Source organism: Homalodisca vitripennis, chromosome 4, assembly GCF_021130785.1.
Source record: "Homalodisca vitripennis isolate AUS2020 chromosome 4, UT_GWSS_2.1, whole genome shotgun sequence".
In the NCBI taxonomy this organism is placed as follows: Eukaryota; Metazoa; Arthropoda; class Insecta; order Hemiptera; family Cicadellidae; genus Homalodisca; species Homalodisca vitripennis.
In genome coordinates, this window is record NC_060210.1 from 87,038,185 (window position 1) to 87,054,234 (window position 16,050).

General features: G+C 32.9%; 1 protein-coding gene across 1 annotated transcript; it reads left to right on the forward strand.

Moving 5' to 3' along the window:
* Window positions 1-218: 218 nt before the first annotated feature.
* On the forward strand, window positions 219-15,946 carry LOC124359695. Its single transcript, XM_046812642.1, has 2 exons — window positions 219-881; window positions 15,429-15,946. Exons 1-2 carry the CDS (start codon window positions 260-262, stop codon window positions 15,824-15,826), a joined length of 1,020 nt encoding a protein of 339 aa, XP_046668598.1. The 5' UTR covers window positions 219-259; the 3' UTR covers window positions 15,827-15,946.
* Window positions 15,947-16,050: the final 104 nt, after the last annotated feature.

The window sequence follows — 16,050 nt, forward strand, 5'->3', positions numbered from 1 at the left end:
GCTTGTGACTTGCAGCTGTCAAACTGGGGCGTCAGCGGCAACTCGTGATATTTGAATATCACCGGTGAGATGTTGGTAATGAGAAGAGTTGGCGTATAGATCGCGAAGTTCCCGCTCTCCGCACCGCGCCACCGCTAGCCCACTTCCCTCCTCCCACCTCACCGCCGCCGGCCCTCGTATAAAACATTGGACCATCGTACCACACGTGCACTAGCCAGCATGCCAGTGAGTCCATAGCAGATCGCGATAACATCCTGACATGGGGGAACTGAAACTAAAAGTGTTCGCTATCTTCATAGTAATCACGGAAGTCCACTCCGCGATTTTAGATTCCTCGATTGACAAAGTGGTCAATACAAAAGTAAACGATAATGGAGACAAAAAGACTGAATTTGGAGACTTTCACATCCTCAGCAATCGACAGCAGAGATTCTTCAGCTCTGTGAAGTTGAATTCTATCGATTCTGCCAACGAGGTGGACAGTCCCCATGCTGCACTGGAGAAGGCTGATGAGGACCCCAACACCGCACTCTCCGGGGTCTACACGGACTGTCTGTTAAATCTGTCCTTCCCCTGCCTCCAGAGGAAGATCCTTGTCTTCATAGACCGCCTGGGAAGGATGGCCAAGTTCAACCTTATCGGAAACTTCCTGTCTGTCGTACGAACCGCCAAAGAAGCTCGACAGTCCTTAACGGAGGACACACTGTTGGCCAGGAAGATTGATGATGAGAAGACCCTCAGAGGTATGATCGACACTTCCATCGATGAGTTCTTCGAGGACCACGTGATCAGGGTGACGATTCCTACAATCCCGGGTGAAGGTGGGAGAGCTACTTCAGTACTGGATTTCAGAATCGGAGAAAATTTTGAAGTGGAAGAGGGTAAGTACCAGTGCACACGTTAATTTTAATAAATATATTTTTGTATTACTTAATAGCATTTTGAATAACCATCCATAAATTCATCAAAATTAAAACAATAACATAACTAATTTAGAGTAGGCAAAATAGATTTATAAAAATTATTTGAACTGAATTGTTTTTGTGTACATACAATTTTGAGATTACCGAAACTAGCATTAGATTAAAAATTAGTGGAAGTCGCAATTAAGTACCTATTTTGTCTAACCAGGCGTTAAAGTTACTCGTGAGATTGTAATATATAAAGCTATTTTAATGAAGCTGAACTGGCTGACTTATTCACTGGCTGAGCACTTTCCTTAGAATAACAATTGACTAGAAATGTTTAATTCAGTTGAGCCTTTAGCTTAGGATACCTAGAAAGTTCAAACTTTACTACTTTATTATTTTATGCCTAGAATTTATTGCCTAAAACTGTGTAGAGGAAAGCAATGCAAACGACAGCATACACTACAGAAACGATCTAAACTATTATTTTAGCGAGGATATAAAACATCTCAATATTCTTAAAGAAATATTTGTTTATATAATTGAATGGCTACCTTTAATAGATATTTTATCGCGAAAACCTGAAATGTTTTGGTGATTAAAGTCTGTCAGAGCCTAAAACTTAAATATAGTTCCAATAATCAATTACTTTAAGTTTATAGACTGATATAATTTGATATGTAACACACATGTAAAATTTCTGCCATACCATGCATATTATATGTCATATTACATAAGTACGTATTACATAAGTGGGTAAAAACTACTAATTACAAAAATTACAACACAATCATGCAGCATAACTATAACTAACGTTGCAATGGCTTTGTAAATGTTATACCAAATTATTTGACTATACAGGTTACTTGTTTCCCTAGCGAAACGTCTTTGTTTCAGTTAATTATCTCTTCATGTTACTTGGTCACTTAAGTTCATGTTGTCCTATACGTTGTAAAAATTAACCTGCACCCCTATACATTTACCTATAGCTGTATAGTTTGGTCGATTCTGCAGTTTAATATAAAACATGTTTAATTTAGAATGAATAAATTAGTAATTCCATTAAACTTAGTAAATACTAAGTTACATTTGCCCCGTACTCACATAAATAAAAATACTTCATCTTCAATATCCCCGAATATTTTCAAAGATTCCAGTAATTTTCAGACATATTCAAAATAAAACAGAAACAGGTCGCGCAGTAGAATTGTTTAATAATGAAGAGTAAACTTGACGGATTATTAATAACATCTTTATTAAGAAACTGTACTTTAACTACAACAAATTAAGAGTTGCTTTATCCATATTCTATCGGTTTTAACATTACCCGAACAATATAAACTGAAACGTTTTGGTAAAGGGATGGTGATAGAGGTGGTACTCGCAAAATTTACCACTTTTATAAATTCAGTTCCCACACTTGAGATTGGTAGACGGGGTATTTGACCCTGCAAATCTCCCGCGGGTGGTAGCTCTGGTTATCGTATTCTACTATGAAAATTTAATTCTGATGGAATTGAAATAATAACTCTATGCTCTAAAATGATCAAATGTAACAATAGTGCGTCTCTGAAGATGCTCTTTGTAAACATGAGCATGAAGTACCAGTATTGTAGTAATCGAGTATTACAATCGAGTATGAGCAGCTTTGTGTGACTTTTATTTGCGTAGATACTAAAAATATATAGCTGTGGGACTATGTACATCATTCTAGAACGAGCTGGAAACTATACCAAGGAAAACAGTTTTAGACCTCATCACGCATTAATTTAAAAATTTTATTTGCATGATATTGAAACAATAATATATATGTCAATAATGGAGAATGTTAACTTCTTTAAATCTAACACATTATTTTGTTACTGATTCGCTTGGTGGTATGTAATATCAACACTTAAATAGAAAATAATTTATAATTTACAGATAAATGTTCCCAACTTTAATAACTCAGATGATCGTAAAAAATTCACTTAACTCAAAATTTTAGAATTTAAAATCCTTGTAATTTGGATATAAAACTAAATTAGAGACCGTCGAGAGAAATATAAATTTTCTACAGCGGACCTTACGTCAAAGTATTATACGCAAAAATAGCAATTTAAGATTGTGATTCTTGCACGGCAATGGCTTCTTCAATATTTTGTTGTCGTTTTTATGGATTTATATTCATCCAATAATCTACTTAGAGAAAATATTGTAATATTTCAACAATGACTTTCAATTAATGACATCATTTATATAAGAATGCACATTCTTGTGTTCAAAACAGAGGCCAAATTCCCTTTCTAGCCTTATTCAGCCCGTCCTCATTGATCACCGACCTGCGTCTTATCAAACGTTATAAAGGAGAGTCGGTACATTAAAGGATCAACAGTACTCATAAAAAGTACAACGGTCAAAGACAGGATTTGAACCTGCGCCACCGGCTCTCTCATTTACACTATGAGACGGCATAACATGGAATAATGTTTATGTATTGACATGGGCAGATAAAAACTATCTCTACCGATTGAACCAATTTTCCCACTTCGTGCTCACCTCTGCCCTGCCACGATTAGAAAGGTTACGGCCGCTCGAAGCTGTACATCGAACATCCTGCTCCGTGACCGATCGTGTTCTTTTGGTTAACCCATCATTAGCACTCTTCCTCTTTCTCTTCTTTCTGTCTCCGGCAGAATCAGATGTAATAATAATTAGGAGTTAACGAATTCGTTCAATTCGTTTTCACCTAACTATTGAAGAAGTAAACGCTAAACCCACAAATCGCCAAAATTATTAATTTCTTTAATAATTCATATAAAACTACTAATTGATAAAACACTATGCTGATTCATACCCATGACGATATCAGGGTATAACTTTATCTTTCTACAAATATATATTATTTGTCAAATAAGTCAAGGTTTGTGGTGTATTTTCTTTGGAATCAAAATCTAGGATCCATAGCTAGTCTAATTACTGCGAATGTTCCCAAATCCATCAGTCACTCTAACATGACTCGGTTAGTATCCTTGCCTTCCCATCATTAAACACCGAGCGTGTCTTTGGTTAAGATGGTGCAACTATATCTTGGTTAGGACATTTTTCGTTTGAAAGTTGTAACTCTTAAAGACAACTTACCTAATAGCATGTACACTAAAACTTTTTGAACACTCTACTAGAAATAAAAAAAATCTTAAGTGTATTTAGACAAATTTAGATAAAAACTGAATATTTGACAGTAATTGCATGAGTTTTAACTTCAATGAGTGATGTATTTCTATACGATTTTACTTAACTAAATATAATTTAAGAAAATTATCATAGATGATTATGAGTCTGATTATAAGATGTCTCTAAATTCTGCTTCCAATGCTTACTCCAGGTGCACGGAACAAAATATGTTCTATTTGCTCTACCTACAGAAAATATATCTTGAAAGGCTGTGAACAAAATTGAGTTTAAAATAAAAAATAAAAAAAACTATTTCATTATTGCATTTTAAGATTACTGAAAGGAATGAACAGGTACAGGTTGTTTTAACATTTCCGATAATATAAATGAATACAAGCGAGAAAATGGAGAGGTGGAATAAAGGAAGTGTTATGGCATGTATAATTATTTTCAATTGACACCATCTCCACTCATGGGAAAGAAAGCAAATTATTTCACCACGCAGAGAAGCAACTCCGGGCACTTCATCTTGTTACACCGTACAAGAACAAATTCAAAGCTGTCTGGAAGGCCCTAATAGTGAGTCCCCTAAGCACTCGATACGTGAGAAACAAAGTTATTAAGAACTCTGCAATCTATGACGACAAAACCAAAATTAACACTCCTAAATCTACAAAAATGTTAGTCATGTTAAAGTGATTCTCGACAAAAACCTTGCAACTAGAGAGAGATGTGGCTTAAAGTTGAAGCTGACGCAACATTTTCAGCAGTCATCAACAAAAGTTATAAATGATTGAGTTTGCTTAACATATGCACTGAGACGTACGTTGTATCGTGATGACTACCATTTAAGTGATGCTGATATCTCGAAAGTTAGCTAGCTGGATAAATTAGAACTTTTTAAGAACAAAAATAATTGTCTTGCTATCCAATAAAATGTGATGGAACCAGAGCTAGGACATTGCATCCTTCTACCTATGGCAATGCCATTAAACCCAAAGTATGCCTACGAAAGAAGCATAATAAACGACAAACACCTTCTCACAGATACTGAAGTCCCAGATGGATCATGCCTCGTAGGCATCATCAAATCTGTAGAAACAATGAATGACGGTTTCCCACAAATTAATGTCATGTCTGCCACGCCCTCTATGTAAGCAATAATTACTTAATCGACATAGAGTAACTATACAGGTACGTGTGCCACCACAGATAGCTTAGTCTACAGGAAACAAAACATCGATAGTAAAGTGAGAGCATTTTACTACCACTCTCTTCAGATGATGTTAATGGAGATGATGAGTGCGGATCGACGGTTGCCTTGAAAAAAAAAAGGACGCCGACACCAATCGAAGATGTATATAGGAGATACTCTAGCTGCCTCCGGTCCTGGGCAGTTGTTTAGACAAAGTATGCCAACGTTGATATGTTTATTGCATTTAGACAACGACAATAGAAAGATAAGTAAATCCGTCAGTAAGCATCAGAGATTGTACTCGTGAAATACACAGTTGGATGCCAAACTTCCGAAGTAAGTGTGCGTTACTTTCAAGCAATAAAAGAGCCATAACGATTAGAGTGCTCTTAGTGAAGCGTTTGCCGCGCTAAAACGTGACTCATCATAGCGTGACTGGCGGGTACTATTGACAGTGTTGTGTTGTATCGCCATTAGAAATGCGAATTATTCATGTTTCTTATTTAAGGCCGGCATTCAATGCGTGGGAAAATGACTTGTGAAATTAGTGGATTTGATGTGTTAGTCTAAAACTAGCTGCGCAGATTTTGTGAAATATTACTAATATATAAAGATATATTAGTTCTTATATAAAGATAGATTTTTTTAGTGTACATTCTAATAATTTTTTGTAAGCTTACCCAATCACACATATGTTCATACTGTCCCTAGTATACATGTGTCACCCTTCCATCATTTTCTACGTATGCAACCCCGCTCTTTATTTAAATCTATCCCCACTGTAATAAAAAACTACATTAGGCCTTTTTCAAAGGATTGTCCAAATTGCATTATTTACCTATATGTCCGTGTTGTCTGCTTTTAAAAGTATATTCAGTATATTCAAATTAACAAATTCTTGTTTATTCAATTTTCCAACGACTTTTCAAGGGCTGCCCCATAGAAACGAGGCGTAGGTTGAATATAAACGCTGTTTTAGGCTCTAAACCGATGTTTAGGTCTCAATTTTATAAGTTAGCATCAAAAATGTATACTACATTTCCCATATTTATCACCATCCTTTATAGTTTTCTTATCAAAATCTTACATAGTTATATCTTCAATACCAGTTATAATCTTTTCCTGATAAATGGGAAGGTACACTAAATTTTCCCCTAAATTAGTTTACCAACATGTTGTTTTGTGTTATTTTTTAACATCCATACAAGTACAGTTATTTCGAGTGTGGTTCAAATTACCCCACTTCCTTCCAAACATCACTTGCCAGAAATTCATCTGTCTACAACAATAGCAGTTACCCGCGGCTTCTCACGCAATTTTGCTGATTTTGCACGTATGAGCACTTTCTGGTTCGAGTGAATTATTACATTTCAGACTCCAATGTAGAGTTTGCCTTCTTCCCGCAATCAACAAAATATGTTAAAAATTGTATATTTATGGTCATTTAAATTTACTCCGGTCTTAGTTTTTTGTTCCAAAGCTACTTTTATTAGAAGACAATTTAATAGGTTTCATAACAGTCTTTAAATATATAGTAAAATTTTGACTACACCGTCCCTTACATCTGCACTGCAAACAGTTACCTGCTGCTCTGCACGCAATTTAGTAGGTATTGCACGTTTATGCATGACCACTGCTGGTTCGAATGAATTATTTTCCAACGCCCATTTTGAGTTTGCATTGCCACAATCAAAAAAATACGTCAAAAAGTTTATAATTATGGCAAGTGTAATTTACTTAGTATGTTTTGTTCCATAGTTGATTTTGTTTTGTTTACCAATCAAGAAAATAAATAGCACAGATCAGAGAAGCCTACTTCTATCAAAAGAAAACTAAGATGGGTTTTAGATCAGTGTTGAAATTTATTTTAAAAGTTGTTTAATATTGTGGAACATTTAGAGCTGGGATTGGTACATTAGTTCAAAAGACCATTCCAACTTTTATATTTTTTATAAGTATATTAGTACTTACTTAACTGAAATCTAAAACAGCATTAAAAACGTGGTTACTTATTAGAAAATTTGCTCACTGTAGATGTAAGCAAATTGAAAATAATAAACAATGTTTATACAGAACAGTTGATTACATTTGACAGATTCATTCATTTAATATTACACCACTTTAGAGACCAAGATGGGATTTTTACTACTTTAAAAACCAGTGGGACGTAGCCCGGAGGATTTCTCAAAATAAGAATAGGCCTATATTCATCCCAGAAAACGCAAGAATGTCCATGTACAATTTCAGTACAATCGGTTGAGTAGTTTACTCGTGAAAACAAAACAAACAAACAAAGGCACTTTCACATTTATAACATTACTAAGATTTTTGTACATTGCCCAAAGAGTAAAAAATGAAAAACATAAGAGTGGAAACACCACATTAAAAGTCCGTTCAAAAATTTTGACATTATACACTTTCATGTAGTAGTAACCTCCCAGTGATTCTATTTCCATAATACTAAAACTCGCCAAATTCAAATTCATCTACATTATATTATTGTTTTGCGAAAATTATCAAATGATTTTTAATGCACTTTTATTCATTGCCAAGTAATATAAATAGTGGCAATAACAGAACTTTGGCTAACAATGTTTCCAGGATAAACACGTTTTTTTTAATACGGTGCAGGGGCCATCATTCAATTCTTCTTAGGTTGCATGCACTAGTTCGGTACTACACCAAAAGGAGCCCTAGTTATGATACCACTTTTCTAATTGGCTGAAGATTTATATTGCAGTATTAGTATCAAATTATCAGCTATTAAAAAAATTCATGGGATTCAATTGCTATTAATTATATAATGTAATTTACAGTTCTTGTTATTGATCTACGACTGTTAGCATGATTTACCCACTTTATATTATATTGCTATTAACGTTATATGTTTATAATTAATTATTACTAGTTTTTGGCAGTATCAGTATAGTATTAATAAATTTGAAATTGGCGCTTTGTATAAGCCGCTGGAAAGTAGGGCCTCCAGTGAGCTAGAGTACTACCATGCAAAAATGCGTTGAAATAAAATCTTTGCAACGACTTTTGGCATCGTCTTTCCTATCCATTTTTCTTCTTTTATACTTTAAAGTCATAGCCCAGTACAATTATAAACTAGTCCCCCAGTACAATTATACAAATATGCCCAGTACTTACATATGTAAGTTAAACAAGTCAAATTGTCCAAAAAATTATTTTTACCAATGTTGAAGTTTGATTTCGCTAATATTTCACTTTACGGTTAAAATTTTCAAATGAAGAGGTTGATAATTTGTAAGTAAATAATATTGGCTTCAAAATTTCAACAAATTCAAAGAGTTAAAAATTCTAAGTTATAGAGATTGAAGATCCCTATAGAAAGAAATAGTACAACAATTTAATGGTGTATGTCTGTGTGCTTGTGTGTGTGTTTTAGAATCACATAAAAACTACTGGACTGATTATACTCAAATTTGACATGGACATTGTTAGAGTCCCTGGTTAAGGTACTGTATTCTTATTTCAAAAATCTCCTTGGGCTACACCCCCCTAGTCTCTGAAGTTGCAAAAATCTATTCTTTGTCCCTAAAGTTGCATTACAACAAACAAATATTATTAATTGAATGAGCTTGTTACATGTAATCAAATGGTCTGTTTAAATACCGTACTGTTTTATGACAGCACAAAAATATGTTTAATTAATTTAATCACTATTTTAAATTTGTTTACATTTATACTTTTGAAAGCATAGAGTAAGCTGATTGTGACAATACTTCTTATTTCAACCTATTCTGTAACTGCTGTTGAGCACACATTAAAATACATCCAGATAAAATAAGTTTTAGAAAAAATGTACTTTAAACTGTACATTTTAGCAAATATTAAGTATGCAGTGCTTGGTCAGTACTGCAATGCAGATATCAAAGACATAGTTCCGTCTATTGTCTAACTTTTACTATAAACTTTAAAGACTGTTATAAAACCCATATAGTTGTCTTTTGGCAGAAGTAGACTTCTCAGCCCTGTGTTATGTATATATCTGTGTTATCTTCTTGATTGGGAAAACAAGGCAAAAAACAATGACACAAAAAAAATACTAATACAGGAGTAAATTACAATGGCCATAAATATACACTTTTAGACACATTTTCTAATTCAACATCGACTCGACTTTCAACTATATCAACTCTCTTTCCTATTGTGTTCGATAAGATTCTAGCACAGGCCAGTAGTCCACGTGACTGAGCATAAAAAGGCTAAAAGGGTGATCGGACATTCCTTTTCTTTAAAAATGTAATCTTCAAACACATTAGTCATTAACAGCATAATTGTTTCTTCATGTATCCTCAAGAATATCATTCTAGTTCTTTATCACAAACCAGATCAAAATTTCGTTTATCAATAAAAAGAGTAATATCACTTTGTATTTTCTTGTTTTTCTTACTTTCTAACTATTTTTATTTCAGATATAGAATATTATTTGTCATATCAAAACCTAATTTTTGATATTTAATGTTTTGTGAAAATCAAGTGTAATATTTTTTTAAATTTTGTTAAATAAAGAAAATTGGACATGAGCTTAAAATTTAAGACGATACAATTGTATTGAACTTCCTACCTCAACAAAGTGTTTTTAAGTAGAGCATTAGATTTATAATGCATTAAAATAACCTGTCTCTCTCCGAATGTCTCTCCTTGAAACTAAATACAATTTAGTTCTTAGGGTTCTAAGTTTTTAAGTAGAGCATTAGATTTATAATGCATTAAAATAACCTGTCTCTCTCTGAATGTCTCTCCTTGAAACTAAATACAATTTATTTCTTAGGGTTCTAAGTTTTTCATGTTTAACCTTGGCTTCTAAATTGTATCACCTGTTGGTATATAAAACTCCTCAAGTTCCATTGCATTGACTCCCAGCTCTTTGCATTGTAACTCTTCAATAACACCAATCCAAACAGAATTACAAAATGAAAATCCTATCATCAAATACATTATTTTTTACTTACCTATAACCTTCCAGTAAACAAAGCCGATAGTTTCATTACATTAAACCTAGTCATTAGAGACTTGTTACACCATTACTTGATACATCCATTTTGGCCATACGTGGGCCTATTACAATTTTGATGGTTTAGCTTGATTTACTGGTTGCAAATTAAATTGTACAATTGTAAATTGTAAAAAACTCAATAAAATATCATAATATTGCTGCAATTTGAACAGCAAAAAATGTATACATTTTCTCAGTGTTCTCATATTTCCATAACAATTTCACACTTTATCCTATTGGTCTCCTGAATCATGTCAGGTGACGATACCCCGAGACCTTAATGATGTCCTGAATACTGATGTTTTGATGTATTGTGCATTAAGCTCATATTTATACTTCTCAATCAACTACTTATATTTGTAATAGGACAACTGCAGTATAAGTTATGGGAATTATGAATTATAACAATATGATTCCAACAACAAGGATTTGTCAGGCAACTGTTGATAACACTTCAATACATAGTATAAATTAAAGTTGCTTTTTGTGTTGGTCTGTTTGTGCATTGACATTTTCTAAATTACTCTTCGAATTTTGATATGGTTTTTACTTTCGGCTTTGTTATGAACTAGGGCAGGTTCCTAGGTATGATACATCCATATTTTAATGATAGAAAGTAGATAAAAGTATGTGTAATGCGAAAGTTGATTTTTGAGTGCTTTTATTGCTAACACTGACTAAACCTTACGACTTATAACAAAATAATGTATTACGGAATTGTAAATTTCAAAAAGGCCTACAAAAAGTCTGCAGAGTAATATTTTTTTCTTTTAAAGTTTGCATTTTTATTAGCATTTCCGAAGCCATTTAGATCAATAAAGTATCCATATCAATGTATTAAGATACTTAAAGATTAGACAATGAATCAACCACCTTTGTAAAAGTAAACAATTTAGGAAAGTAAAATTGCTGCTTTAAATATATATATATATATATATATATATATATATATTTAAAGCAGCAATTTTTATTTATATATATATATATAATGCAATATAATTTTTTTATAACCATAAACGAATAATAATTAGCTGTAGGTTCCTATTTTTAAAACCAGTGCATAATTACAATGTTTTTAATGAGTTGATTATTGTTAATGGCAAGTGTAAAAATTCACACATGTTACTATTATTTTTCCTATTATTCTATAGTATTAATGCAGTAATCAAGCAACATAAAACAAAGCATGAACTACTGATGCCTTGACCAACAAAGGCACTCGGGCATTCATAAGCACTCCAGATGGTCTCGCCACTCAAAAGTTTTGGAAAAATGACTTGTGAGAAGATGTCTTCAAGTGAGACAAAATTTAGTTTCTTATTTACAATTTTGTCACAAACAAAACTTATCTGAGCAAAACTGACTTTTTCATATAATAATTTGGTTGTATTAAAAAGTTATAACTTTGTTCAATTAAATATCAAGTAAATTACACATTTTAACAGCAAACTGAATACATATAACCAGTTTAAACTTTATCCAAAGTAAATTAACCCTCGAACCGACAATCGACAATATAATGTCGATCTAAATTGTTTTACAAGTGGCAATTGACATTATAGTCAATCTGACATGCACGTACTTTGACAGTTCGTATAATACATAAATCAAAACTACTACCATTTATATACCATTTCAAACAGACAAAATGGTTGATTTCAATAGGATGGTTTTGCTGTTTTGGTAACAATGATGCCACAGCAACATCACAAATTTTGACAGAAAGTTTGTCTTCATCTAGCCATTTTGAAAATTAGTGATATGTCATGAGTATAGTTTATAATGTTGATTTATTAGCTTTGTTTTAGGTTATACGCTAAATTTAGGTATATTTTTTTAATATCAAGCATAAAATTAAAAATGTTTTTTAATTTTCAAAAATAATCGTATTTAAAGTAACAAATTTAGGTACGCCATACCACTTTTCAAAAATAAAATGATTTAGAAATCATGTTTCAATCATAATAACAATCAGTAATAAAATAATTGTATTTATTGTTTTATAGTGCATATAACTCTCTAAATTTTTGTATATTTTGGAAACATTTGTAAGAATTTTATTTTTTGTACATTTTTGAAAATAATTGTCCCCATAGTAACAAATTTAGCCAATCGTGTACTTTTTGTGGTTTTTACAATATATATAAATTTTCTTAAAGAGAACCTAGATACCATTATATATTTTCTGAAACTACATAAAATGTACATTTTACAAATACATATTTTTTTACTAAATGTTTTAAGTACGGGTACAAAACACTCAAAAATGGCCTGCCAACTGAGGAAAACAATACTGCCAGTTTGAGAGTTAAAACTCTGAGTATTTGAAAGGTGTCAAAAGGAAATTTCTCCTGTTTGGGAAGATAACTTGGATATTGTTGCCTATGTGGTGATTGTGGTGATAATTCCAATAAGTTAAATGGGCACACCCCTTCTATTATTTTTTTATATGCAATGTAATCCTCAAGGATGTACAGCACGCGCGCTGAAGATTCGGCCCTGTCGTTGCCCTACTAACCAAATAAAAACATTGACTCTCCAATGATCCGTCACAGACGGCAATGTTTAATTCTCGCTCGACAATCAACTTACGGTTAGACCAACTTCCTGTACAAATAAAATTCTGAAACTTCGCAGATCTATTTTCCTGTTTATGCCAATGCTAATGGATGTATTAAGTTTCAATGTTTTATTACTTTTCTTCAATAAAATAAATTTTAAAATTAACTGTGCCAAAATTGTGATCCAAAAACGTTTGTATGTGAGGATTTTTTTTATTATTTGGTCAGGAAACTTTCACCAGCGGGAAAGTTTTTCTGAATGAACAGAAGTTAATTTTAGATTTAACTTTTTTCAGATACATAGTTTAGGTTAGCCGTAACTTAAGTCTGAAGTGGAATGTATCACCGACACCGCTGCCCTACAGTTTATGGCCCATTCACGTAAATGCAACACGGCAATACCATTTGAAAGTTTAACATTGAATCACTTTGCAATAGTTTATTTCTGAAAAAAAAAAAAAAAACACTTTAGGCCATAGTGGTGATCTGTGATAAACTAAAAGTTTAAACTTTAATGAAATTATGTTGAATTTCATTGTATTATATTCGAATAGAAAATGTTTTGGGGTGTATTGTTTATACACTAATTTTATGACAGATGAATGAATACGAAACACTGATGTATAAAGAATCCTGAGAACAGGGACAATAAATATTCAGACTGCAGCGGGCCAAACATTGGCGGATGTCTGCAGAACAGTTGTTATATCGGGCAATCCACCCGTCCCCCGCCATAGTCCGCTCGGTTGACTCGGAGCCGAACCTTCAGCGCGCGTACTGTATATGTCTATTTTTACAAATTTCAAGCATCCCAGTCACTGCCTCACTAATAGTATAACTGACTAAATGCTACACTCAGGTAACTATGTACTCTGCAAATACACCCAGGAGTGTAAAATATTTGTTTCCATTGTAGAGAATACCTTACACAATAACGAAAACACTTTTAATTTTTCCATTTTTTAACTAGTATTAGTAATTTTTCTATAGATTAAACAAGATACTATAGATGATCCCTAATAATGTATTTTTCCAACACTAATGAATATTTATTTAAACCTTAATCAACCAACAAATTTTGAATGTGTTTGTTTAGTGTAGGTGGCATAAGTATTTCTTTAAGAACCTCAAAAATATTTCAATACAACCTGAAACTTCAGGATATTTATGAATATCTAGCTGTTTCCCGCGGCTTTGCACGCTTTTCGTAAGCTTTGCCCGTGTATGTGAACTTCTGGTTTAATTGAAGTATATTTACAACGCCGATGTAGAGTTTGCCTTGTTGCCACGATCAAGAATATATGTTTATGTTTATAGCCATTGTGCACGTACATGTACTTTATTATAAAGTGGTCTAACACTCAAACTTTAAGTTCAATCAGAAATGTATCTTAAAGACAAAATAACTAAGCGCCTTCAAATAGTGTTTGGCTATGTAATATACGTAACTGTCTCGTAATTGCAGTTTATAGTGTGCGCTTTGAAACCTTTTATCTTTTGCAGCACCGCTTGGTGGTGAGTTACATCAATGGGCATAGCTTATAAACCTTCTCCATGGAAAAATACGTATACATACAAATTTTCATAATGGTCTGTCTAATATTTTGCGATTCCATAAAGGACAAACACAAACATTCATTTTTATATCTATAGATTTATGCAATTTGTAATTTTATTATTCTGATGGAAAATCTTAAGAACTGGTAATAAGTCTCTAAAAGTTTTACAGGTAAACTAGATATCTAGATATGATCGTATACAGAAAAATATTAGGAAAATACATTCAAGTGTCTTGTATATTATATCAATATACAGTGTGTAAAATTTCTGGAAGCACTTTAGAATTTTTAACTAAAACAGATCAAATCTACAATTTTTTAAACAGCCATTTTAACTTTTTGTGCAATAACCATCACACACCTACATCGGGGGAGTCCATGAGGATCATGGAAATGATAGTCTAGATCAACATGCATATAATTTAAAATGCCTTAATATTTAGAATACAATACTTCAAAATCTCACTTCATAAGCGTTATTCATTAAAAAATGATGGCTGATGAAATACAATCAATATTGAACCTTTCAACGGCTAGCATTTAGTATAGAATAACTTTTTTAGTAATAACTATCAGAAAATGGAGCAATCTGAATACGTAACTCAAAGTGCTCTATTTTTTTTTAATAATGATTCCTCCATGCTATACAAAATGGAGGCCGTTTAAGCTTCAATATTGATCTTGTTTCAACAGCCGCCATTTTGTGATGAATAAACCTTTTGCTAAAGAGTTCCTTGCAGCCAATATAAAAGAGCTAGTAACCCATTGGGATAGCTGCATATATACATTAATTAGTATAATGCTGAAAAGTTGAATAAGTCCTGTTAAGTAAAATTGTATGGTTATATCTCCAGAGCAGTTAGTTTAATCATTAAATGCCATATTTCCATATTGAAATAAAAATATTTTAAAATGTCTGATTTAAAAATTACTATTATTGACCAGTACAGGAATCTGATATTGCTTCCTTCCATGGAGATGGAGTTCTTCATAAAAATAAAAATGACCATAACATTTTTGTTACAGGTCGCATGAAGAAGAAGAAAGGAGGAGGAAAAATGAAGGGGATGAAAAAGATGATGATGATGGGATGCATGATGATGATGGGAAAGGCAGCCATGTTTGGACCAATCATCATGGGTATAAGCAGTCTCGCAGCAATAAAGGCTCTGATCTTCTCAACAATGGCTCTCACCATATCCAAGATAATAATTCTTAAGAAGTTAAAAATGATGATGGGCAAGGGTGGAATGTCAGGATGGCCTTCCTCAGGAGGGGGAGGCGGTGGATGGCCCTCTTCAGGAGGGGGAGGAGGAGGAGGCTGGTCATCTGGTGGAGGGGGAGGTGGGGGAGGCTGGTCTTCTGGAGGAGGAGGAGACAGGAGTTTAGATGCTCACTCTCTTGCATACCAAGCGTACAGATAACATACCATTGTAGTTATTATTCAGACTGTGTTGTTAACTATATCTGTTATTTATTTATTGTTGTGTTCCTTATTTATTTAATTTATTACTGCGAAAATAAAATCTGTTCAAATAAAATTATTTGAGGAAACTAAGTTTACTTCATTACACCATTTCCAAAATTAGGTGTCCTAAAATTCATTGAGATAATGAGATACTTGTGTCTTGAATTTTGCTTAAGACAA

Bases quoted from the DNA above. Each gene is read 5' to 3' on its own strand.
- LOC124359695 (XM_046812642.1), top strand. From the start codon at position 260: ATGGGGGAACTGAAACTAAAAGTGTTCGCTATCTTCATAGTAATCACG. The intron at 882-15,428 runs GTAAGTACCAGT...TTTTTGTTACAG, and splicing joins AAATTTTGAAGTGGAAGAGG to GTCGCATGAAGAAGAAGAAA.